This window comes from Chiloscyllium punctatum, chromosome 3, assembly GCF_047496795.1.
Source record: "Chiloscyllium punctatum isolate Juve2018m chromosome 3, sChiPun1.3, whole genome shotgun sequence".
In the NCBI taxonomy this organism is placed as follows: Eukaryota; Metazoa; Chordata; class Chondrichthyes; order Orectolobiformes; family Hemiscylliidae; genus Chiloscyllium; species Chiloscyllium punctatum.
The window spans coordinates 29,327,991-29,352,549 of NC_092741.1; the positions used below are offsets into that span (position 1 = coordinate 29,327,991).

The 24,559-nt window shown below is 40.7% G+C and overlaps 1 protein-coding gene across 2 annotated transcripts in view; it reads right to left on the minus strand.

Moving 5' to 3' along the window:
- kif6 (kinesin family member 6) overlaps positions 1-24,559 on the minus strand; it is a 567,232-nt gene that overhangs the window by 166,279 nt on the left and 376,394 nt on the right. For both annotated transcript variants that reach the window (XM_072551042.1, XM_072551033.1), the window contains one exon: positions 9,039-9,141. In XM_072551042.1, the coding sequence (XP_072407143.1) occupies positions 9,039-9,141 (103 nt within the window). The remainder of the gene's footprint in view (positions 1-9,038; positions 9,142-24,559) is intronic.

Below are 24,559 nucleotides of genomic sequence, written 5' to 3' on the forward strand. Positions count from 1 at the left end.
CCCAGGCAGTCATTCTCTCATTGACAAGTGTTGAGGCAATCTAGGTGAATCTGTCAGAACCAATTTCATGCTATCAAGCTTAGGCCTGAGCCTTTTACCACAATCAGTGGTAACTAAATGGGCTGTTTTTAGTAACAGACTAGAATCTGTTTGCTTGTATAGGTTCTCAGTCTAGCCAAAGTCTTGCACAAACAAAAGGGCTGGAGCCTCGAGCAAAGTTTATTAAAAGTTTGTCTGCGATTTTGGAGAAGATTTATACCTCAGGTTGTGGGTCAAGTTCTAAGTTTGCTCGGTGAGCTGGTAGATTTGTTCTCAGATGCTTCGTCACCATGCTAAGTAACATTATCAGTGAGCCTCCGATGAAGCTCCAATGTTCTGTCCAGCTTGTTATTTATGTGTCTTGGTCTGTTGTGGTGGGTTATATTACTTGCGGTTCTTTTTCTGAGAAGTTGTTAAATGGATTCCAAATCAATATGTTTGTTAATGGAGTGCCGGTTTGAATTCCCGTGCGTGTTTTTATTTAGCCTGTCCCAGGATGGGTGTATTGTCCCGTTCAAACTGGCATCCCTCTTTGTCTGTGTGTGTGGGTACTAGTGATAGTTGGCCATGTGTTTTGGTGGCTACTTGGTGCTCATGTAACCTGGTGGCTAGTTTCCTGCTCATCTGTTCAATGTAATGTTTGTTGCAGTCCTTGTATATGACACTCAAATGCACAAGTACGCTTGAACAAACCATCAACACTAAACAACAGCGGACCAAGACAAAGAAAAGACTAGCCCTACAAGAAAAACTGGCCAAGCTCACGCACAGCAATAACATGGACAATTCAGAGACTTGGATAAAGCACCCGTCGGACCAACCTCTCACAGACACAGAAAAAAACTATCCTAGTACGAGGGATAACTTTCAACCACAGTGACGCAGACAAAAAGGACCTCCTAGCAGCACTGGAATCCACCATGAAAGATAACAGATTTACGGAAGAAATGCAGGCCATCAAACAGACAGTAGCACCGACACTAAGCAGAAAGAAAGAAGGGAACACCCTCAACACACTGGAAAGACCTGGAAGGACTCAGAAAAGACAGAAATATCACATCATTGTCATCCTGGACAGAACACAATACATTGTTAAAGCAAACACACTACTCGCACATACTTACACCTACCAACAGTTGGCGATGGACCCACCCCACAGTTAGAAAATTGTCTGACTGCATCCCTGAGGAAACTCCACAAGTTAGGTGAAATTAACAAGACAGACCTACAAAGAGTGAAACCTGAAGAATCCAACACACCCCATTTCTGCGGATTACCAAAGGTACATAAACAAGAGCCCCCCTCAGACCCATAGTCTCACTTTCCGGTACACCGACATACAGACTAGCAAAGGAACTGCAACATAAACTGAAACACCTAGTAGAAGAGTCAAGCCACTCTATCCATTCCATCCAGGAATTTCTTAACATCATCAAAGACACCAAGGTAGAGAATGGTGAGGTCATGGTTTCCTTTAATGTGACAGCCCTATTCACATCAATAAACATTACCCTAGCCAAAGAAACACTGGCCTTACTGCTAGATGAACCAAGAATACAAACACCTGACTGCACCAACTCCATCAGCAAGGACAGCATCCTCAAACTAGTAGACCTATGCCTTACAATCCACTTTACCTTAAATGACAAGATCTACAAACAAATCAACGTGATGCCTATGGGTCACCAATGTCAGAACTCTTAGCAGAAGCAGTTATGCAGAGGTTAGAATGAACAGCCCTTCCCATGATCCAGCCCAAGCTTTGGGTCCACTATGTGGATGACACCTTTGTCATCATGAAATGCAACAAATTAGAAGAAACCCAAAAACACATAAACACCATTCTTACCAGTATAAAGTTCACTAAAGAGGAAGAGAACATCAACAGGCTCCCCTTCTTAGACATCATCGTAAAACAAAAAGCCAATAGAGAGCTGGAGACCAGTGTTTACAGGAAAGCCACACACACTGACCAGATCCTCAAATACAGGAGCAATCATCCCAATACCCACAAGTCGAACTGCATTAGGACATTATTGAAACAAGACCCAACACACTGCAGCACCCAGGAACTACGAGGAGCCAAGGACAAACACCGTTTCAACGTATTCAGGAACAATGGGTACCTGATAAGAGCAGTCCGCCAATTCCTAAACAACAGACCTAAACAAGAAGACACCACATGCCCAGAATCTCTAACCACCCAGCCATACATTAAAGACATCTCGGAGATGATGACCAGACCAGCCCTGAGGCATCATGGTAGCCCACAGACCTACCACCACACTAAAACAGCTCCTGATGAATTTAAAGGACCCCCGTACCAAAAACCAGCAGTACGAACATCCCATGCAAAATACTCTGCAAGAAACTGCAACAAACACTATACTGGACAGACAGGCAGGAAACTAGTGACCAGGATACATGAGCACCAACGAGCCACCAAAACATGTGACTAACTATCACTAGCATCCATACACACAGATGAAGAGGGACACCAGTTTGACTGAGGACAATACATCCATCCTGGGATAGGCTAAATAAAGACACACATGGAAAATCGTAGAGGCCTTGCATTCAAACCAGGACTCCATTAACAAACATACCGATTTGGACCCCATTTACCAACTTCTCAGAAAAGAATTATAAGTGATCTCACTCACCACAACAGATCTCATTCACCACAACAGACCAAGACATACACACGTAGCAAGCAGGACAGAACATCAGAGCTTCATTGGAGGCTCACTGATGATGTTACCTAGCATGGTGATGAAGCATCTGAGAACAAATCTACTAGCTCAGCGAGCAAACTTACAACCCAAAAATGTGTTTTGTGATCAGTGATACAGCCACACCGGTGTTGACCTCCAGTAGAACTGGATGACTAGATGTTTATTTTGATTAGTTCTGATGTAGATGTTGCCAAGCAATTTAACTGTTCCAAACCAGATATAGGTGGACTTTCCAGGGTGTGCACTCTCCTGGATACCAAGTCTATAAGTTCTCTTACTCAATTTAGGTCTAGGCAGACTCTTGCTGTCTCAATGGCAACTACAATGGTCTGCCACCCAGGAATCTGAAGAAAACTTTAACTGTTTGGCCGAGGCTTGGCTTTGTTGTGGGGTTTTGCTGTGGGCCGCCAGAGAGTCCCTCTGTTCAGAATATATCCTGAGTGAGGCTGGGCGATTGCCTCTACTCAAGTGATGTTCTCCAAGCTCAGTAAGACTGGCAAGAGTATCCACTTCCATTAGAACACCCCGCAACTCCTGTGCTCCACTTGTTGCGTTTTTCAATGATAAAACCAATTGTACTGACTGTTTGAAGTCCAGTTGGGCTTCAGCTAGTTGGTGCTTTTGTATACTTACATCATTAATCCCACAAACCAACGGTTCCTAAGTATCTGGTTAAGGATTAAACCAAATTCATAGTCTGCCTGTCATCTGACCCTAGTCAAAATCCTGCTATGGATTCACTTGGTTCTCAAAATGCTGAGTAAAAACAATAGGGTCTCAGAATTAGAGGAGGCTTACGGCCATGATATTCCTTAACTATATCCTGCAATTATTGAAAGGTTTTAATATCTGGTACCTCAGGGAAGTTAAACTCCTCATAACAGAAAAATCTGTGGATCCACAGCTGTCAAGAAAATTACTCATTATTTTTCTTCTGACACAATGTTGTTTACCTGGACAAAAGTAATGTATTCTTTCCACTTACTGGGACCAGTCTTCGACAGCAAGGTCAAATGAGGTCAAGCTTCCCAAACAAAGGCACGATGTAAGAAATGCTTAACCCAACTCAAAGATGACAGTTGTAAATGGATTTCTTCAGGAGCGTGCTTTACTCTCATTGCCACTGAAAACTCCACAGAGGCTGGCATCCTGTTCCCAAGTCACTCCTTATTTACACAGGAGAGGTCAGTGACTCTACTACTGCCTCCTTAGAGTCAGCTCTCAGATTTCCAGAATCTCAGACACTCCGCTTTTTATCTGTCAGTCAGGGTTCCATGATTGGACCAGATTAACAGCCCCAATTCGATTAGGTCCAGCTGGCTGATCTCATTCCAGACACTTCAATGTCATTATTTATCTTGGGTTAGTATAGTGATAGTGAGACGAGATTAATGATTTACTTAAGACGCAATAAAGAGACAGGGCAGGTTATATTTGGAATTACAGAATTGAGACCATCTGAATAATACTGCGATGCAGTTCTGAAATGGTAAACTATTTCTCTCCACAGATACTGAGTTTCTCCAGCATTCTCTGAGATTGTCTCAAAATGGTCTGTTGACCTTAACTGCAAGAGGGTACAAGTGCAGGAGCAAGGAGGTCTTACTACAGCAGTACAGGGCCGTGATAGCCTCACACTTGGAGTAGTGTGTACAGTTTTGGCCTACTTACTGAGAAAAACACATTTGCCATACAGTATAGCAGAGGCTCACCAGACTGATTCCTGGGTCGGCAGGTTTATTACATAAGGAGAGATCGGATCAATACTTTTAACCTTTTTAATACCTTTTACAATCAAGTTATCCATGCTTATTATAAGAGTATATGCTGTTGTTTGTTCAATCAGTGAGAGATGTTTAGTTACAGACGAACGAGTACCAGGGGTATGTATAGAAACATAGTAACTAGGAGCAGGAATAGGCTATACAGCCCTTCCAGCCTACTCTGCCATTTATTATGATTGTAAATGATCATCCAAGGCAATAGCTGTTCCTGCTTTTCCCTAACACAATTTGATCCCTTTAGTATAAAGTTAAGAATTGGCTGGTAACAAGATGCTGATTGGTCTGTGGTGTTGTGACCAGTTTTTTGATGACCAAGGCTTTCTGCCTGCCAGCAACTATGTGATTTGCTTCTCTGTAACTGAAAAGTTTTTGGCTAGGAATCAAAATCCTCTAGAAGAGGGGATGCTGTCCTTTTCTCTGCATTAAAAAAACCTAAAGCCTGAAGGAAGCTAATTTATTTTCCTTCAGCAGTTGCACTCAGCTATGACTTTTAAACAATAAGTCAGCAACTTTATAATTTGTGAACCAGTTGCTCTGTGCCTCCTGCAAATAAATGGAAAACACCTGAACGGAGAGAGAGAGAGAGAGAGATTGATGAACAGCAAGTCCTTACAAGCAAAAGATTCACCTCAGTGAATCCTGTTAACAGAGCCATTGAACTGCTTTCCCAGACATTCCTTCCACCCATAATACCATGTTTTTGCCTGAGTCTGTCTGTATGCTTGCATGTGGGGGCAAGGAGGGGTATTATAATAGGAATAGAGTTTTAATGAAGAGAGTTACTTGTCGACAATTCATAGCTGTCTACCTGTAACTAGAACTTATTCACTTGCAAAATTAGTAATTTTTGGTAAGCACAGAAATCTAATCCATTCTGTTAATCTGGGTCGAAAAGGAGAGGTAAATTGGGAAATGTTAAGAACATGGATACAATCTTTAATTTTTGTGACAATTCTGGGAACAATAGGACTTGATTTCTCGCACTATCCCAGTGAGCAGTGACAATACCTTCCTCCAACATCAGTGAACAAGGTACATTTGTTTATTGTAGAGAAGCAGAGACCCTATACAATGCTGTGTGACTCTCCAACTCACCAATCTAGATTAGGGTTTGACTTTGCCCTTCTTCAAGAGGGCAGCAGAGACTAGCAGACTTAGTGTTCTGTGTACAATTCCACATGATATGTAAGTGATGCCTACAGTGATCAAAACCAGTTAAGATTGGTTATAAGAGAAAGAGAACCAATCAGAAACCTTAACAAATAGAAAGAGACCATTGTAATATAATACACAGTGCTACGTTTGTAAACAGTGCTTGGTTCTTCGTTTAGAGATGACAAACTCTGGTTGGCTGGCTGTTGCTTCTCCTCTCTATCCATGTATATTGGCACCTCCCTCACCCCTTCAGAGGATGGGCACTTGGACAAGAGCCAAAATACTCAGGCCCTCCCTTAGCCAGTGAATGAATATATCCATGTCTTGTGAGTGATGGAGAAAAAAAACATGCACAACCAGCAGACACTAACTGCACTGCTGGAGATAGCTCTCCAAAGTAACTACCATGCAGCATCCATATGCCTCCAGCTGAAGCCACAACAGTAGATAAACCCAGGCAGACTCCATGGCACTTTGCTTCAATCTACAGCTCTGCTGACATTGTCCTCCTTGTCTAAACATCTTCATCACCTCATTAATATCAGAGTCCAAAGATTTATCATCTGAACTGAGGTTGGTAGGGGTCTGCTGTCCAGTGGTCCTCTGAGAGTCAAAGCCCTTGGCTATAAGCTCCTGCACAAACTTTGGGCCCTTTTTAGTGCAGTGGCATCAGAATTTGACACTAACCCTTTCTCTACACAGACTGCCCACAAAAGTAAATGTCTCTGTGTTGATGAAGGGTGGGGAGGAATATCTTCTAGAGTCAGAGAGTCATAGAGATGTACAGCACAGAAACAGACCCTTTAGTCCAACTTGTCCATGCTGACCAGATATCCCAAATTAAACGTGTCCCATTTGCCAGTACTTGACCCATATTCCACCAAACCCTTCATATTTAGATACCCATCTAGATGCCTTTTAAACGTTATAATTGTACCAGTCTCCACCACTTCCTCTGGCAGCTCATTTCATACACGCACCATCCTCTGTGTGAAAAAGTTGCTCAAATCCTCCAACCCTGGCACCATGCTTGTATATCTTGTCTGAACTCTTTCAAGGTTAACAACATCCTTATGATAGGAAGGAGACCAGAATTGCATGCAATACTCCAAAAGTGACCAATGTCCTGTACAGCCGCAACATGACCTCTCAACTCCTATACTCAATGCTCTGACCAGTAAAGGAAAGCATACCACACGCCTTCTTCATTTGAAGTTGGCAACTCTTCATCCTTAGAGGTGGAGTTCAAGTTGATAGAAATGGACCAGGGGAACAGTTCTCTTCTTTTTTTGTTTTCAGGTATGGGATTGGAAACTGGAGGCTACATGGGAAAATATTAAGATTTCTTAGTGTCAGGAGGTACCATCCATAACCCCAAGTTATTTTAAGACGTTGCTGCTTCATGTTGGGTTGGGAGTGGCAGAATGAAGGCTTTTTCACCAGATAGATGTTCTAATCACCCTTCTGCACAAGCGCAGCCTCCTTGCCCTCCTGCCAGTTCCATTGCCTGCTCCTTGAAGGGGGTCATATACCTGGCATTTCTCCCAACCCTTTTTACGCTTTTGTACTGACTGTGGATGCTCTTCTCCTGCACAGACAGAAGCATTAAGAGACATTAACAAGTCCAGATGAGCTGCATTCAGCTCCACTGACTGAGATGTGAATGACTTATTTTTGTATTACTGCTATGAGAATGCGGTTTGGAATATGTGAAGATTAAGTATGTTGAATGAACAGTGCTTTCATTTTGTCAAAGAGTTGAATGGATTAAAGGCAATAAACAGTATATGATGAGTGTGACTGAGATACCTCTGAAGTTTTCTGACAAAAATCACCCTTTGTGGTTGCACCCTTGTCTCTTATAATCCTTTGCAGAAAATGTATCACATTTATAAGTTCCCAGAGTTGAGAAGAGGGGTCAGTGAGCTAATAGTGCATGAGCTCCTGAGCATCGTAGCTGCTTTTATGTTTTAACTGTGAACCCTGGCATATGTGTGATAGCCCGTCCTACTTGTGATGCAAGAAGTTCTACATTGTTGCTCTATCGATCAACCAGGTCATACCCACTACCTGTGTTCACCGATCACCTACCTCATCACTCCACCCCTCTTTCCATGCAAAACCCTCCCCCATCCTCCCCTTTATCTGCAGCTCCCCTTTCACCCACCCCAGTCCTGAAGAAGGGTTACACCCGAAATGTTGACTTCTCCACCTCTTGATTCTGCCTGGTTTGCTGTGTTCTTCAAGCCTCCTTCTTGTCTACACTCATTAATTGAGCCACATTCAGTGCACATGAGGTACATGATGGAGATGGCTGGCACCAATCTTGTATGTGACAACCCTGTGCCATGACAAACTTATAATGCTTCATGAATCTAAGAGTACACATTGGCATTGAGTAGACAGTGGCAGAGCACAGCAGATCCTTCATCTTTTCATGATGCTAGAACCAAGTTCTCTTATGATGTCATGGGCCCTGACTCCATAAGGACCTTGGTCATTTGGAATGGACTCTGTTGCCATTCGGTAGTAACAGTACATCCTTCCTCTCCCATACGGTCTGTAGGAGAACATCTAATAAGGCATCACTCAAGCATGGTGCTACTTCCTCTCTGGTCTCAGACATTTCCACGAGGTGGGCAACTAACAGAGGTTGAGAGATTGAAGAGACAAAAGTACTGGCTGGGAATTTTTTTTAAGTATAGAACCTAAAAGATCCCTGGTGACCTGCTCATAATATTTGGCATTTTACTTATGTGTGCAAATGCAATGAGCTGAGAAGAATATTATCACGCAAGATAACCAGGCCCTCCCTGGAAAGGAAGTACCTCTTGCTTCAGGACCGATACTTCACTTAGTTTCCAAAAAACAAGGTACCACACCACACTTCAGACAAAAAAAACAGTTTAAAGTTAATTCAAGGCACTTTGGAAAAATAGATAATTGTGACTAGAGCTTTAAATGTGCAACCCTTACACATTTTCTCCTTCAACATGCATGGTTGAACATGTAAGCAACAGCACAAAGAGCGCCATTCCGCCAAAGATATTCACATATAATCATTTGAATTAGGAGCAGGAGTAACCACTCAACCCTTCAAGCCAGCTTTGCCCTTCAATAAGACTGTGACTGATCTGTTTGTATTCTGACTTTCACATTCCCATTCATCATCAATAACAGTGTATTTCAATAGTTTTTCAAAAGCTGTCACTGTGTTCATCATGCTGATTGCCTTAATGTGTCGAAAAGCTAATGACTAATCTTTGAACAAATGGCAGCCTTCCCTTTTTACTGCATCATCAGGTACTGTTCAGAAGTGACTCACCTCAGCTTCAGAAGTTGTTTGTTGTCTTCAATGGTTACGCTGTCAGCACAGTCTCTTCTGAAGATCTCAAAAGCCTCCTGACGTCCAAGTGACATTTTCCCTGCTGTGGAATAGATGGAAGCTAAAACAATTAAATGAGCACACTCTTTGTGAGTACCAGCACATCGCATGGTGCTGATTACAGAAATGTCTCAGCCACAAAAACAAAACTATCAATTAACAAAAGAGGTGCAAAGCATATTCATCATTTTCAGCCTGCTGCCAAAATCAGCAGATATTTTAAATTTCTGGTGATTTCACTTCATAGAAAGTCAAAGCTTAAGCAAGAAATTTGCTACATCACTGTTACACAGAAAACATCTCCAAGTTATGTGGTTTTTTTATACCAATGTTGTCATCAGAGCAAGTGCCCAAACTTCTTGAGAACTGCATTAAGATGTAGCACAAGGCAAAAACTGCTCAATGTACATCAGCGTAAAAAACTGGGGCCGGAGGTAAGCTAGGAATGAACACATACCTCTTCTTTGTGCCCTTCCTTATGCCAATGTCAATGTTTTTACTCCAGTGGGACCTCCTCCCATCTTTTCTAATCTTTCTTTTTCTCTTTGCTAATGGAATGTGGGTGTTGCAAGCTAGGCAATATTTATTTCCTAAAGCAACCACCATTATAATCATTATCATCTCAGCCTCACACACTTAACCTACTGGGAACCTCACCCAACCACATCTCTCAGATTCACACACGAACAGATATTCAGCTATGGTGGACACAGTATAATACAAAACAAGGTGGGATGGTACACAGTGCATGATAAGGTGACTGGGTATAAATGACATTGTGCGGCTAGCATATGGAATGGAAGCACATGCTGACAGGGAAGTCAAATATCTGTTGACAAGATATTAAGTCTCCATTTTGTCATGCAATCTGGGGAGTTATTCAGTGCCAGGGAGAGAGCTAAGACGAAAGGAGGACCAACTAACCTGAAAATTTTAATGCTATGGAAGCATAGCGCATGAAGATTGTGGACAAAGTGGCTGGTCCATTGTGGACAGTAAAATGAGACAGGACAGCTAACAGAGTGAGAATAACTTTTGTTGAAACAAGGGTATTTTATAGACATATGCAAAGTTCAGGTTCATGATGGAGTGAAATTCTCTTAAAACTTTCACTTGATATTCTCCACCATAGGACATCATCATAGACAAAGAAAGTCCAATGCTATAGAGGAAGATAAGAAGTTCATCTTTGCTGCTGAAAAGGAAAACCATCCACATCATCATGTGTCTCTGCCTGATACTCCACCAGTGCAGATACACTCATTCAGGTTTTAAGAATATCATGCATAGAATGGGCATTGCAATTGTTTCATATTCCATAAAATGAGAGAGATTACACCAGGATTGTTGGGGTCATGCTGAGCCACAGACTTGTGACAGAACCTCTGTTCTCAGCTACAATAAAAGCCTGTTTGAGATGTAGAGATCAGTACAGCGAAATCTGAAATAAGTGCCAGGAACATTGCAGAACCTTGTGCAGATGGTTCAGTCGGTCTAACCTTTGAGTTTTATGAGGGTCTGACATGTCAGATGGCTTTCTTCATGGACAGAGTATTAATCACTTTGGACAATAGGTCAATTACACAAACCATATATGCAAAGAGGGATACTCAGGTCTCAGTTGGTAACTACTGCTAACTCTCTCAAATAGGCTGCTCTTGCTTCTCAATATTCTGAGGAGCAACCATATTTGAAAGTGTGAATAAGACGAGTTTCTGATGGACGTTTATTCATTTTTAGAACTACACCAGTAAAGTTACCCAATGTAGTATAACTTTAACATAACATACTAGTGACGTCCTAAGTACATCACTCAGTACGTCTGTGTCCTATCAAGGTCTTCATGTGGAATGTAGCAACTGGCAGCAAAATTAAAGAAATCGGACAGTTAGGAAATTTGCCGGAATCGTCTTCTGTGCATCACTTGTACCTTACTTATAGATGTGCTTATAAATTTCCATGTTAAAGAATAGCATGAGGTTAGATAATTTTGGAGAAATCATCACTAAATAGGAAAAATTGCTTAAATAATTTTCATTTGTTGCGGTTTCTCCTTAGGTTGAAAACAAAATAAGTGCTGTATGTAATTTCCAGCATAAACAACATTGAGACACAAATAGTGATCCTGCCAGGAAGCAAACTACCAACGACAGCACTGCATTTTTTCTTTCTACTGTAATCAAGCAACACATAAACAACCAAATTCCAACATGGAATGACAGGAGCTCACGTATTCTAGCATCAGACATGTTCTGCTCAATGTGTGGTAGATAACAAGCTAAAATAGCAGACTAAATATTTTGTGAACTGTTGTACATTATCAATAGGGAGTTTAAAAAAAAGAACAAATATTTACTGATCTGTCAGCAGAAAATCTTATACCTAGGTTCATCCTTCCTTTCTACACTAGCAAAGTATTTTTTATTCTTTCAGCAGATGTTGGCATTGCTAGAAAAGCCATCTCTAATTGTCTGAACTTAGTGGCTTGCTCAACCATTTCAGAAGGTGATTAAGAGTCAAGAACATTACTGTGGATCTGGAGTCACACATAGGCTTGACCAAGTAAGGATAGCAGCTTTCTTCCCGAAATGGCATTAGTGACTCAGCAAGACTTTTACAACAATCAATAATTATTTCATGGCTGCAACAATCACCATTATTAGCTTTTAATTCCATATTTATTAATTGAATTCAAATTCCGCCAGCTGTTTTGGTGGGATTTGAACCTATGTTACCACTGTGTGAGTCTGCATCTTTAAGATTAAGAGATCCACATTACCAGCATGCCATTGCCTCCCCATCAAAACATAATTAATTGGAATACACATTTCATTTGTTCCCATTCTAATAGCATTTGGATTATTTTAGAGTCTTTCACACATTCCCCATCTCTAATATTACAACACAGTGCAGTGCTAGTGTTTACAACACAATCTAGTGTCTCGTGTCTGGTCAGACCACATTTGGAGTATTGTGAGCAATTTTGGGCCCCATACCTCAGGGAAGATGTACTGGGCCAGGAATGGGTCCATAGGAGGTTCACAACAATGATCCCAGGAATGAAAGGCTTAACATATGAGGAACATTTGAGGACCCTGGGATCAAACTCAGTGGAGTTGAGAAGGATGAGAGCGGAATCATAGAATCTCTACAATATGGAAACAAGCCATTTAGCCCAACAAGTCCACACCAGCCCTCCAAAGAGTAACCCATCCCCCTACCCTATTACTCTACATTTATCCCTGACTAATGCACCTAACGTACACATCCCTGAACACTATCGACAATTTAGCTTGGCCAATTCATCTAACCTACACACCTTTCAATTGTGGGAGGAAACTGGAGCACCCAGAGGAAGCTCACGCAGACATGGGGAAAATATGCAAACTTCACACAGACAGTTGCCTGAGGCTGTAATCAAACCAGGGTCCCTGTCACTGTGAGACACCAGTGCTAACCACCGAGCCACTGTGCTGCCCATATTTCTGACTGAAACTTTAAGAATACTGAACAGCCTGGATAGAGTGGACTTTGGGATGATGTTTCTATTGGCAGGAACGGACAAGGATCTGCCTTAGAGTAAGACTTATTAGAATGGAGATAAGGAGAAATGTCTTTAGCCATAAAGTGATAAATCTGTGGAATTCATTGCCACAGAAGGCTGTGGAAACCAGGTCATTGAATGTATTTAAATCATAGAAAAGTTTTTGATTGCCAAAGGGATCAAAGGTTACAGGGAGAAAGCAGGAAAATGGGGTTGTAAAACCTATCAGCAATGATTGAGTGGAGGAGCACACTCGATGGGCCAAATAGCCTAATTTCTGCTCCGGTCTTATGGTTTTATGGAGTGCTCTCATTGGAGCATAAATATAGGATCTGAGGTCCTCAGAAATTATTGGTATGGAAAGGAAGCTTTTGAGGTTAGAGCATTTTACTGCCCTATAGCCTGGAATGTAACATTGACTTTTAGAAATAAAGGACTTGCATTTCCATGTTAAAATGTCAGTAGTTGTGGAATCTTTTACATTCACCTATGAGAGTGGACAGAGCCTCAGATTAACTTCCCATACAAAAGATATATTTCTGATGATTTTGTGCTCATGCTGTAGAGTCGAATTTTGAACTTCCATCCTTCTGACACAGAAGCAAGATTTGCCATTTCCTTTACTGGTGAAACAAGCTGAAAATTTGGACATCTATGAACAGTGGCCTTGAAAATTCTCAATAGTCTTAATGCCATGCCAAAAATTTAACTGTTACTTCCCTGATGTGCGATACAGAACTATTCCAAAAACACAATACATTAGCCAATAAATTAAACAAATTGAAAATTATGGCACGATTAGTCCATGAGATATATTGGATTAAAATGAATTCTCAAATCTACTATATCCAAAGAACCTACGGTCTGTTAGCACAGTGAAAGTGAAACTCACTTTTGTACTTTTGGGTTGACCACCCTTGTTATTTGGAACCGCTTGGTTTGACTTCAGGAGCAATGTAGACACCTGGCAGTTGATAGTGATTGTTCTAACTAAGTGAGGACAGATAATCAGCTCTTGTCATTTTAAACCCCTTTGTCAGTTGCAATAAATATTGTATTCTCCTGAGTCTACCTTCATGATGCTTCCAAGTTGAATACTCCATAAGCAATATAATTTCATACCTAAACAGTGAACTAGTTTTGCAAGGATGAATTCAACAAGAGATGTAAATTTCTTGATGTTGATTTAGTTTTCTGGAATTAGTCATTTAAGTATGGCCAGCTTTTTATATTCCGTATGGATTCCCTGGACTTGCCATGATCTGTATGATCGAGTGATCACAGCAACTCAATTGAGTCATTAATTGTCCTCTTTAAAAGCTCCTTCAGTCCATGTCGGTCTCAGGTATTGAAATCAGTTGATGGAAGTTCAACACCAATAGTTCACATTTACCATTTTCATGACAATATTTGGAACCAATGATTTTCATTTTTTATCCTTTCATGGGATGTGAGCATCGCTGGCAAGACCAGCATTTGTTTCCCAACCTGAAACACCCTTGAACCAAAAATGGAGGCCATATCAGTACAGGATTTGTCAGGATTTAAAGTCATAGAGCTATAGAGTTGGACAGCACGGAAATAAACCTTACAGTCCAACTCGTCCATGCCAACCAGACATCCTAAATTAGTCAAGTCTCATTTACCAGCACTTGGCCCATATCCCTCTAAACCCTTCCTATTCATACACCTAACCAGATGCCTTGTAAATGTTGTAATTGTACCAGCCTCCACCACTTCCTCTGGCAGCAGATTCCATACAAGCACCACCCTCTGCATGAAAATGTTGCCCCTTAGGTCCTTTTAAATCTTGCCCCTCTTATTTTAAACCTATGCCCTCTAGTTTTGGACTCCCACCCGGGGAAAAGACCTTGGCTATTCACCCTATCCATGTCCCTCATGATTTTATAAGGATTTTATAACCTCTATAAGGTTTCCCCTCAGCCTCCAATGCTCCAGGTAAAACAGCCCCAGCCTGTTCAGTCTCTCCCTATAGCTCAAGCCCTTCAATCTTGGCAACATCCTTGCAATTTTTTCTGAACCCTTTCAAGTTTCACAACATCCTTTCTTTAGCAGAGAGACCAGAATTACACACAATATTCCAAAAGTGGCCATGCCAATTTCCTGAACAACCACAAGATGATCTCTCAACTCCTATAATCAATGCACTGACCAATAAAGGCAAGCATACCAAACACCTTCTTTACCATGAGAAAGTGAGGACTGCAGATCAGAGACAAGAGTGTGGTGCTGGAAAAGCACAGCAAGTCAGGCAGCATCCGAGGAGCAGGGGAATCATCACTTCAATATCCTGTCTCCCTAAGACTCCACTTTCAAGAAACTATGAACCTGCAATCCAAGGTCTCTTTGTTTAACAACATGCCCAGGATCTTACCATTAAGTATATAAGTCTTGCACTGATTTGCCTTTCCAAAATGCAACACCTCACACTTATCTCAATTAAACTCCATCTGCCACTGCTTTGCCCATTGGCCCATCTGGTCAAGATCCCGTTGTACTCTGAGGTAACCTTCTTCGCTGCCCACTGCACCTCCGATTTTGATGTCATCTGCAAACCTACTAACCATACCACCTACGTTCACATTTAAATCATTGATACAAATGATGGAAAGCAGTGGACCCTGCACTGATCCTTGCGGCACACCGCTGGTCACAGGCCTCCAGTCTGAAAAGCAAGCCTCCACCACCACACTCTTGTCTTCTCCCTTTGAGTCGGTTCTGTAGCTAAATCACTAGTTCTTGGTGTATTCCATGTGATTTATCCTTGCTAACCTGATCTACTACCTGTTGTACTATAACCTGGGGTGATGTATGATTTTTAACAATGTCCGTATAGTTCACGTACATCGTTCTACCCTCATCAATCCTCTTCATTGCTTCTTCCAAAAACTCAATCAAGTTAGTGGGACACATCTTTCCTAAGTAAATCAATTGGAGTTTAAAACAATTGATAGTAGTTTCATGGTCAGCATTCTTAAAAACAGCTTCTTTTCCAGACACTATTGGTTAACTGTAAAATACACCAGCTGCTGTGCTCGGATTTGAACCTGTATCCCTGAAGCATTAGTCTGAGGTATTCTGTGCCAGGGATCAAAGGAGCTGCTGATCTTAAAGTTCCAAGGCCATGTACAGATAAAGAATGGAGACTGTGTGCAAGCAAAGTGTTCAGTCCATTGTGGATAGCAAAGCTGGACACTTTGACTGTTGCATTACTAATCTAATGTCTTTAAGGCTACACCAATTGTCTCTTCCAGACACATGATTTCACTATCCTTCTTTTCAAATTGATGGTATTTGCAAATTTATTTCACAGGATCGTGCGGTGGTTTTGTTTTAAAAAAAAAGCTTTGGCCCTTCCACGAGGACGGAGTAAAATACTACCGGAGGGTCGGTATGGACTTGCTGGGCCAAATGGTCTGTTTCAACACTGTAGGAATTCTATGATTCTCCAATTTTCAGATTTTGTTTTCTCAAAGTATTTGGGCATAAATGACATGGCCATTATTGACTACAAACAGTTGACCTTGAAACCAGTCATGGTAGGTTGTGGATATGTTTTGCTGGGTTTGCTTGCAATCAACGGGAAAGAAAATAAACAATTGCAAACAGATGCAGACTAGCTTTCCTTTTAGAACAAAGAGTCATGCTGATTATGGGATGAGCTCACCCAACAGTTGGTGGTATGCTCTTAGAAAGGCTATGAATAATCTAAAAAGGCCAAAAGAAAAAGAAGCTTTCATGCATGTTTACAGGAGACATATTTTTACTAATTTCTGGAAAGTGACTACTTTTCCACTGTAGGCCTCATTAGTTTTTAGTGGTTTAATCTGTGTCAAATCAGTGATCTACAGAGTCTTCACCAAGAATGGATATCCTCACAACTTCATCCGAAAATGCCTAACAGACAAACACGCGATGAGGACATGCCACAACTTAACTCACTAGGCACGCTACCTGATACACAAAATATCTCGGAACTGACTGCCAGACTTCTCTGACAACTCAGATTCATGACAGCTCATAAGCCAACAATCGTGCTCAGACAACAACCCACCTGAACAAAAAACCTGATATCCATCATAGTTAAAAATCACACAATACCAGGTTATAGTCCAACAGGTTTAATTGGAAGCACACTAGCTTTCGGAGCGACGCTCCTCCATCAGGTGATACTATCACCTGATGGAGGAGCGTCGCTCCGAAAGCTAGTGTGCTTCCAATTAAACCTGTTGGACTATAGCCTGGTGTTGCGTGATTTTTAACTTTGTACACCCCAGTCCAACACCGGTATCATGATATCCATCATGTGCCAGATAGACATCATTTACAAGATTCCATGCAAAGACTCCATGAAACACCATATCGTGATATTTTAGTCCAGATGATCGAATGTGTTCCCTGTACTTTCCAAACATCCTTGCTGAATTAGGAGGAGGAAATAGGTTGAGAGGCATTATTTCCGAATAGAGGATTTCTGCACTTGTGACCATGTACTGTGAAGTCAGTGACTTGGATTTACATGGTTTGCTGTAATGCAGCAAAAGATGTGCAAAGCACTTCAGATGATGAGTGGACAGAGTCAGAAAAGGTCGCAGCATATTTTGGAAACAACGTAAAATATTTTCTGAGCTGTAGCATAAAATAAAACATGACACGAGGGCAGCTATGTACCCTCAAATATTTCCTTTGAGGTCCATGCACACTCACTCTGGACAGAATTAATTTCTTTTGCATTCTTTTATGGAACGTGGGCATCACATTCACATTGGTTACACATCCTTCACCACTCTGAACTGGCCATTTCAGGAGATAGCCAAAAGTGAACCACATTTCTACGGATCTTCAGTCTAAGTAGGCTAGTCCAAATAAGAATGGCAGTTTAGTGAACCAGGGTAAATTTTAACAACAACAAGTGATACTTTCAGCATCACCATTACTATGATTATGCCAGACTTATCAATTAAATTTAAATCCCACCAGTTGCCATGGGGGAATTTGAACCCATGCCCCAAAGTATTATCCTAGATCCCTGGATTCCAGTGACATTACCATTATACCACTATCTCCCTGTAACAAAATTCGGAACACCTTCAGATGCATATGATATTGTCAAAATATACAACAGTGATTCAAAAACCTCTTCAAAACATTTAATCCTCTAAAGACAAAACACTATTCAAACATTTAGAATCATAGAATCCATATACTGCAGAAAGAGGCCAATTGAATCATTGTGTCTGCATTGGCACTCTGAAGAGCGTCCCACCCAGAGCCAGTCCCCTATCCTAGCCCTGTAACTCCACATATACCATGGCTAATCCACCTAACCTGCACTTCTCTCGACACAATGGACAATGCAATGTGGCCAATCTAGCTGACCTGCACATCTTTGGATTCTGGCAGGAGAGCAGAGCAATCAAAGGAAACTCTTTGGTGAGAATGTGCAAACTCCACACAGACCGTCAACCATGACTGGAATCAAATCTGGTTCCCTGGCGCTGTGAGGCAGCAGTGCTAAACACTGAGCCAAAAATCCCACTCTAAAAACAAATACTCTAAAATGGTCAACAGAAACAATCATTCAGACTAAAAATTCTAATCCTACTGATTGCTCATAAAATTATTTATCAAAATAAAGCACACATTCTCCATAATGTATCACAACCATCTGTGTCCATTAGTGGAACTTGGAGTTCAGCCAAGCATTATTAATGCAATTTAATGTACTCTTATGTCAACAAAGCCACTAAGTATGATTATATCATATCTAACAAATGAGTGGACTGGTGATCAAAGATCAAAGAAATACTTGAATTTAATTGGAAAATGTTATTACGTATGATTTGAATCTCACTATTCTTGAATGCAGGAGTACTTTTTAAATTCATTCATGGGAGGTGGGCATCACTAGTTAGGCCAGAAGTTATTACCCATTTCTAATTACCCAGAGGGCAGTTAAGAATCAACCACATTCCTGTGGGTCTAGACTCATAGGTAGACCAAACCAAATAAGAACTGCAGCTTCCTTTCCTAAAGGACATTACTGAACCAGATAGTTTTTTTTTCAACAATTAGCAATGGTATCATGATCATCATTAGATTCTTTATTCCAGATTTTTTTTATTGATTTCAAACTCCCCCATCTGCCATGGTGGGATTTGATCCCAGGTCCCCAGAACATTATCTGGGTTAACAATTTAGCAATAATACCATAAGGTTGTTGCCTCACTGTTATCCATTAGATAACAGTTTAATATATCACAATATTGATTGATGTAGTGATTACTTACCTATTTTAAACAAAGCCCTATGATTAATCACTGTAGTAAATATATTTATCCTATACTGCTGCATTGTGACATGTAGAATTGTGCATTATGACAGGTAAAGTTGTCAATATGTTTTAAAATATGTGTAACTCCAGATGAGGCTGCCACTATAGTTTATAATTCTTCTGGGATGTCATAAACCATATATCCCAATGAATCATGTCCAATCCCATGGAAATTGTGGGGTGTTAAAATGTTAAAATGGAGCCAGCAATGGAGTCGTCAAGGAATAGATGTTTGCATGCAGACTGGCTATTCACATCCTTTATCATGAGAGCATAAACATCCCAAATAATTCACTGCAAGAGCTAGAGAATTAGCACTCAGACATTTCTAAATTCATTCTTTCCCTGTCTCATTGTTTTCCAGGCAATGTGAAAAGGGAAAAAAAAAGTCTCATGTTTACAGGTTAATTTGACTTCCTTTCACCAAAAAGCCCTTCTCTACTGCATGGAATGAGCTGCCAGAGGAAGGCTGGTACAACTACAACATTTAAAAGGCATCTGGATGGGTATATGAATAGGAAGGGTTCAGAGGTACAGTATATGGGCCAAGTGCTGGCAAATAGGACCAGATTAGTTTAGGATATCTGGTCAGCATGGACATGTTGGACTGAAGGGTCAGTTTCCATGCTGTACATCTCTATGACACTATGACTCTACATTCAATGAGGAGTGGATTGGCTAACCTCAACAAAGCGTTGAGTAATAGCTTTACAGAAAACAATGTGCTGATTGGAAACTTTCCCTATCCTGTGTGCTGCTTTGGAAGGCGTCCACATTTGGGAAAATTCCATACTGGCTAGATATTCACCGGCTTAGTTTTTGAGTTTCCCTGTTATCGTCTGCCAAAGTGTAGTCACCTTGTATTTGGTGCTTAGCTTAATATTCATCGAATAAACTACTTTTTTTTGACATGACTTCACATGTTTCATACAAAAACATCCAGGAAAATGAGAAAAGAATGGCAGCAAACATGGTATTTTGTTGTTTGATCATTAGTCAATCCAAAGAAGTTTCTTCTTCCAAGTGTGTTAGACATTAAATGGGAAAGCAGGAATATCATATTCTCAGTTCTAAAGAAGGGTCTCTGGATTTGAAACATTAACTCTGCTTTCTCTGGTCAGAAGGTGCCAGACCTGTTGAGTTTCTTCAGCAATTTCTGTTTTTCAGATTTCCAGCATCTGCAGTTCGTTGCTGTTTTACAACATATGCAAAACGGAGCGCAATAGCAAGTTACCGACGTGTAAAAAAAATCACGGTGATGTGGAAACCTGATATTTCATTTCTTTTTCAGGATGTAATGGGAAACAGCAAGATAACTTGAATTAACAAGTTATCAACTAGCTCCCTTATGATTCAAGAAATAAATCCAAACAGTGCTCTACAATACAGTTCCATCAACTATCTCATTGTCTACTGTCAATGCACTAATAACGTGAATACACTTTGTTCCTCCTGGAAGGTGAAGTACTATGATAAAGAAAGGCTTTTCTCAGTTGTGCATTAAAGTGGATTTAATGGATGGAATTTTAATGAGCAAAGGAAGTTGGTTTTGGATGTACACATGGAATTAAATCCTTGAAAAATGACAGTGAATTGAGATCTCAGCCACTTCCATGTTATTATTCAACACTCCATGCACACGACTTGATCTTTCAGCCCTTGATTTCCCTGCCCATAAACTCTGTTTTTTGTGCTTCCCTCTCACTTTACCTGACGAAGGAGCTATGCTCCCAAAGCTTGGGGTTTCAAATAAACCTGCTGGACTCTAACTTGGTGTCATGTGATTTCTGACTATGTCCACCCTAGAACACCAGCACCTCCACATCAAGTTTCAGCTGGACAACTCTGCAGGCAGATGGGGATGTCAGGGCAGTAACTGTCATCTGTCAAAGATGTCATTACCTGCAGTTTGACCAACCATCTGGCTTGACCTGGCTTATTTCCCGAGCTGTCAGCAACATGTCAGTGCCATACAGTAAGTGCATCTCGAGCGGAACTGACAAGTTCTGAACAATCAAACTGCAGACCTGCATTATTGAGTGGTTACTGTTCTTTGGAATAAAAGAAGAGCAAGCTCTTCAACCTGCTCCATCTTTCAACATGATCATTGCTGATCTGATTGTGGACCGAACTCCAATATTCTGTTTGGCCCCCATTACATTGACTCCCTTGTGAATCAGCTTTCACTGCTCTCTGGGGTGAGGAATTCCAAAAACTACAATTAACTGCACAAGACTTCCCTACTTTTATACTTTATTATGTGTAATAATGGCTGAAATGTTTTTACTGCTTGGCAGTTGATTGGCAGCTTCTTGGAATTGAGATCCTCTGGCTTGCATTTTATTTACTTTTAGCTGCAGTTCTCGGTTTCCAGTCTTTACCAAATGAAATCATCTTTTGCTCTCCACCCCACCAAAACTTCTCGAATGAGGAATGAGCACTAACCTCAAAAATCACCAACAACAGCATCTTTTTCACCTGAGCCACAAGTCAATCCACAGGACTTAGGTCAAGGAAGGCATGCCCCTCAATGCAATGCCTACAGGTCATCGCTTTCACCATGGGGGAATACCAGCATCTCAAAAAGCTTAGGCTTCCATGACACACAGCTGCTGGCATCTTTCATCCACAATGCATGGTCTGGCAGTGGCCATTTATTCTCAGTTTCAAAAAATAAATCTGAGCAGGGTACCTCAAGGAGGAAGCATCCTTTCTCTCTCCCTTGAAAGGCAGTTTCTGACTGGCCCTCTATCTTCGAGACCCTGGTTACCATCCTTAACTGGTCAATCCTGGAATATTAGCCATTCATTAACTATTACTAACAAGTTGCAGGGTCAGGATTGGCACTTGATTCTAACATCAAGACCCTGACTTCAAATGGAGAAACCTGCCCAGGTTTTACATTTTGCATAACAATGTAGCTCTTCATCCATAGAGGTATCCCACTACTCTATTGTTGAGAAACATTTCCACCTCTAACTCCAACTATACCGTGATTCTTCTATTTAAGATTGCTAATTCATAATGTGGCAATATGAACTCTCATCAAAACGATTTGCAAATTGTATATTTCATTCAATTTTTCTGCATGAACTTTGACTTTACTACTTTAAGAAAGTGGACAATAGAAAGAAGAAAAGACTATTATTTCTCCTTAGCTTGCTTGGTATGCACACACTACGTTTATATCTCATTCCAAACATTTTCATCCAGATGATGGCCCTGATATAGACGTAAGTGAGTTTGTGAAGCAAGAATAGCCCTGCGTTGAGGGTCGAATGGAGTTTCGGTTGGGATCCCCTAAAGTCTGGGTTACACCACATGCTCCATAATGTGCACGTCTTCTTTGAATCAGGATTTTCATATTTTCATCGGTCCGATTGATAGACTTACCTCTGGTTTGTGTGTGTATGTGTGAGTGGGGGGTTGATGCCCAATTCTAGATAAGGTGGTAAACTGACTGGGTGGATTGGAACTGTCCTTTGTAGCCAACAAACACTGTTGTAAAGGTGTTTCCAGTTTACCCCGAAAGCAGTCTTCTATGCTGTTGATTGTCTGGTTTCCCAGCACTCTGGAAGAAAGTGAGGACTGCAGATGCTGGAGATCAGAGCTGAAAATGTGTTGCTGGAAAAGCGCAGCAGGTCAGGCAGCATCCAAGGAGCAGGAGAATTGACGTTTAGGGTATGAGCCCTTCTTCAGGAATCCTTCTTATTCACGCAGAGGGTAGTACGTGTATGGAATGAGCTGCCAGAGGAAGTGGTGCATGCTAGTACAATTGCAACATTTAAAAGGCATCCAGATGGGTATACGAATAGGAAGGGATTGGAGGGATATGGGCGGAGTACTGGCAGGTGGGACTAGATTGGGTTGGGATATCTGTTCGGCATGGACAAGTTGGACCAAAGGGTCTGTTTCCGTACATTTCTATGACTCTCTGAACCACCCACGTTTAGCACTTGTAGTACCCATTAACATTTCTCAGAATCCAGTCTAATCAGAATTTTATGATATATTATAATTGATAATCTTGCTCCTCAGGTCTCATCTCATTCCTAACCTATTCAGTTTAAGGAATTCTCAAACCATAATCTATTAATTTCACGATTTTACAAACTTTGGCCATGATTCTACTTTTTTCTCTCATTGACATAATATGCCTATAATCACTTTGTTGGCATATTCTAGAAAATGGATAAACAGGCAGCAAACAGCACTGACATAAATTATTCAGAACTGCTGTTAGTGGCACTTCAGACCATAGGTATCAAGCAAATCCTTCTTGAGAAAGGTTTGCTATGGCCAGCATCAAGGAATGTGTCACAGAGTTACTTTTTATAATTCAAAGAGCATAAGTATTCATGTTAATCCTTGTTGTATAAAGAGAGAATATTGGTGATCCCACCAGTGCATTACTTCTTTTGACTTTTTTTTTGGTTTCTTTATTTCTTAGACTTAGAATAGAATCAACAGCTGAACATTAGTCACAGATATAGCTTCCAAACTTTGGTGGTTGCTCCATTCCCATGAAGAACATAGCTGTTAAATTAGCTGATGTCAAAGACTTTATCAATGAAAGTCTACTGTCTTCATAACTTTAGAACAAGATTTTCAAAATAATGCAAAGGTTTGCTTTTACTCTTTTGAGTAAATTTCTCTGGGATGTTATTTAATTCTACAGAGAAAGGGAGACACCTTGGTATCATTCATTGTTTGTTGCAGAATTACTAGATGGAGGTGGCTTCAGATATATATTTTGAGCAAATCTTTTCTAAGAAACAACACGAAAAATCTTTTCATGTCGAACAACAGCTGATTTTAAAAAATCCTGATCTGTATGAATACCAAGGATGCCATTTGGTTATTAGTTAGGCACTAAGAAGAGATAATCTTTTCATTGCTTGAGGTCTAATTTTATCGCTTTTGCATAAACCTCCACTATGATGATTTTGGAGTGAATTGTCAAGATGCTTCTATTCTGTTTTTTGTAACGGTTTCATTCCAGGTTTTAAGTCACATGGAAGGTTCGCCTGATCTGGGTAACTATTTCGAGGAATGAGTTATTAAGCATTATAATTTGAAGTCTGCAGTTAAAATGAGAAAATGCACAGAACATTTGGAGGGTTAACAATTATTTATTATGAAGTTTAATCAGCTTCCTCACACTGCAACTTCACACAGCTAGTACCACGGATCATAAGCTTTGACAGTTTATCCAAAAGAAGCATAATATAAACTGACCAAATCAAGCTTTTTATGAGCATGACATTAAGTCCACTCTAGGGAATGATACAATAAACTTTGATTGTCAGGAAGCACAGCAGTGAGTGAGATAGTTGAAAATAGAAATTCCAGAGATCTGAATGGATCAATTCAAACTGATACTTCAGACCACTTTTGTTTTTGCAAATATAATCATGCAGCGTAGTGCTTTGTCCATTAATGCTTTTAAAGCCAATACCGCATAAGGTCACTCAAGCATAGAAGGAAGTCAATCGGTCCATTATATCTCTTGCTAGATACCTGTCTTACCCTTAAATTCATGTCTGTTTCGTAGCGGAGATG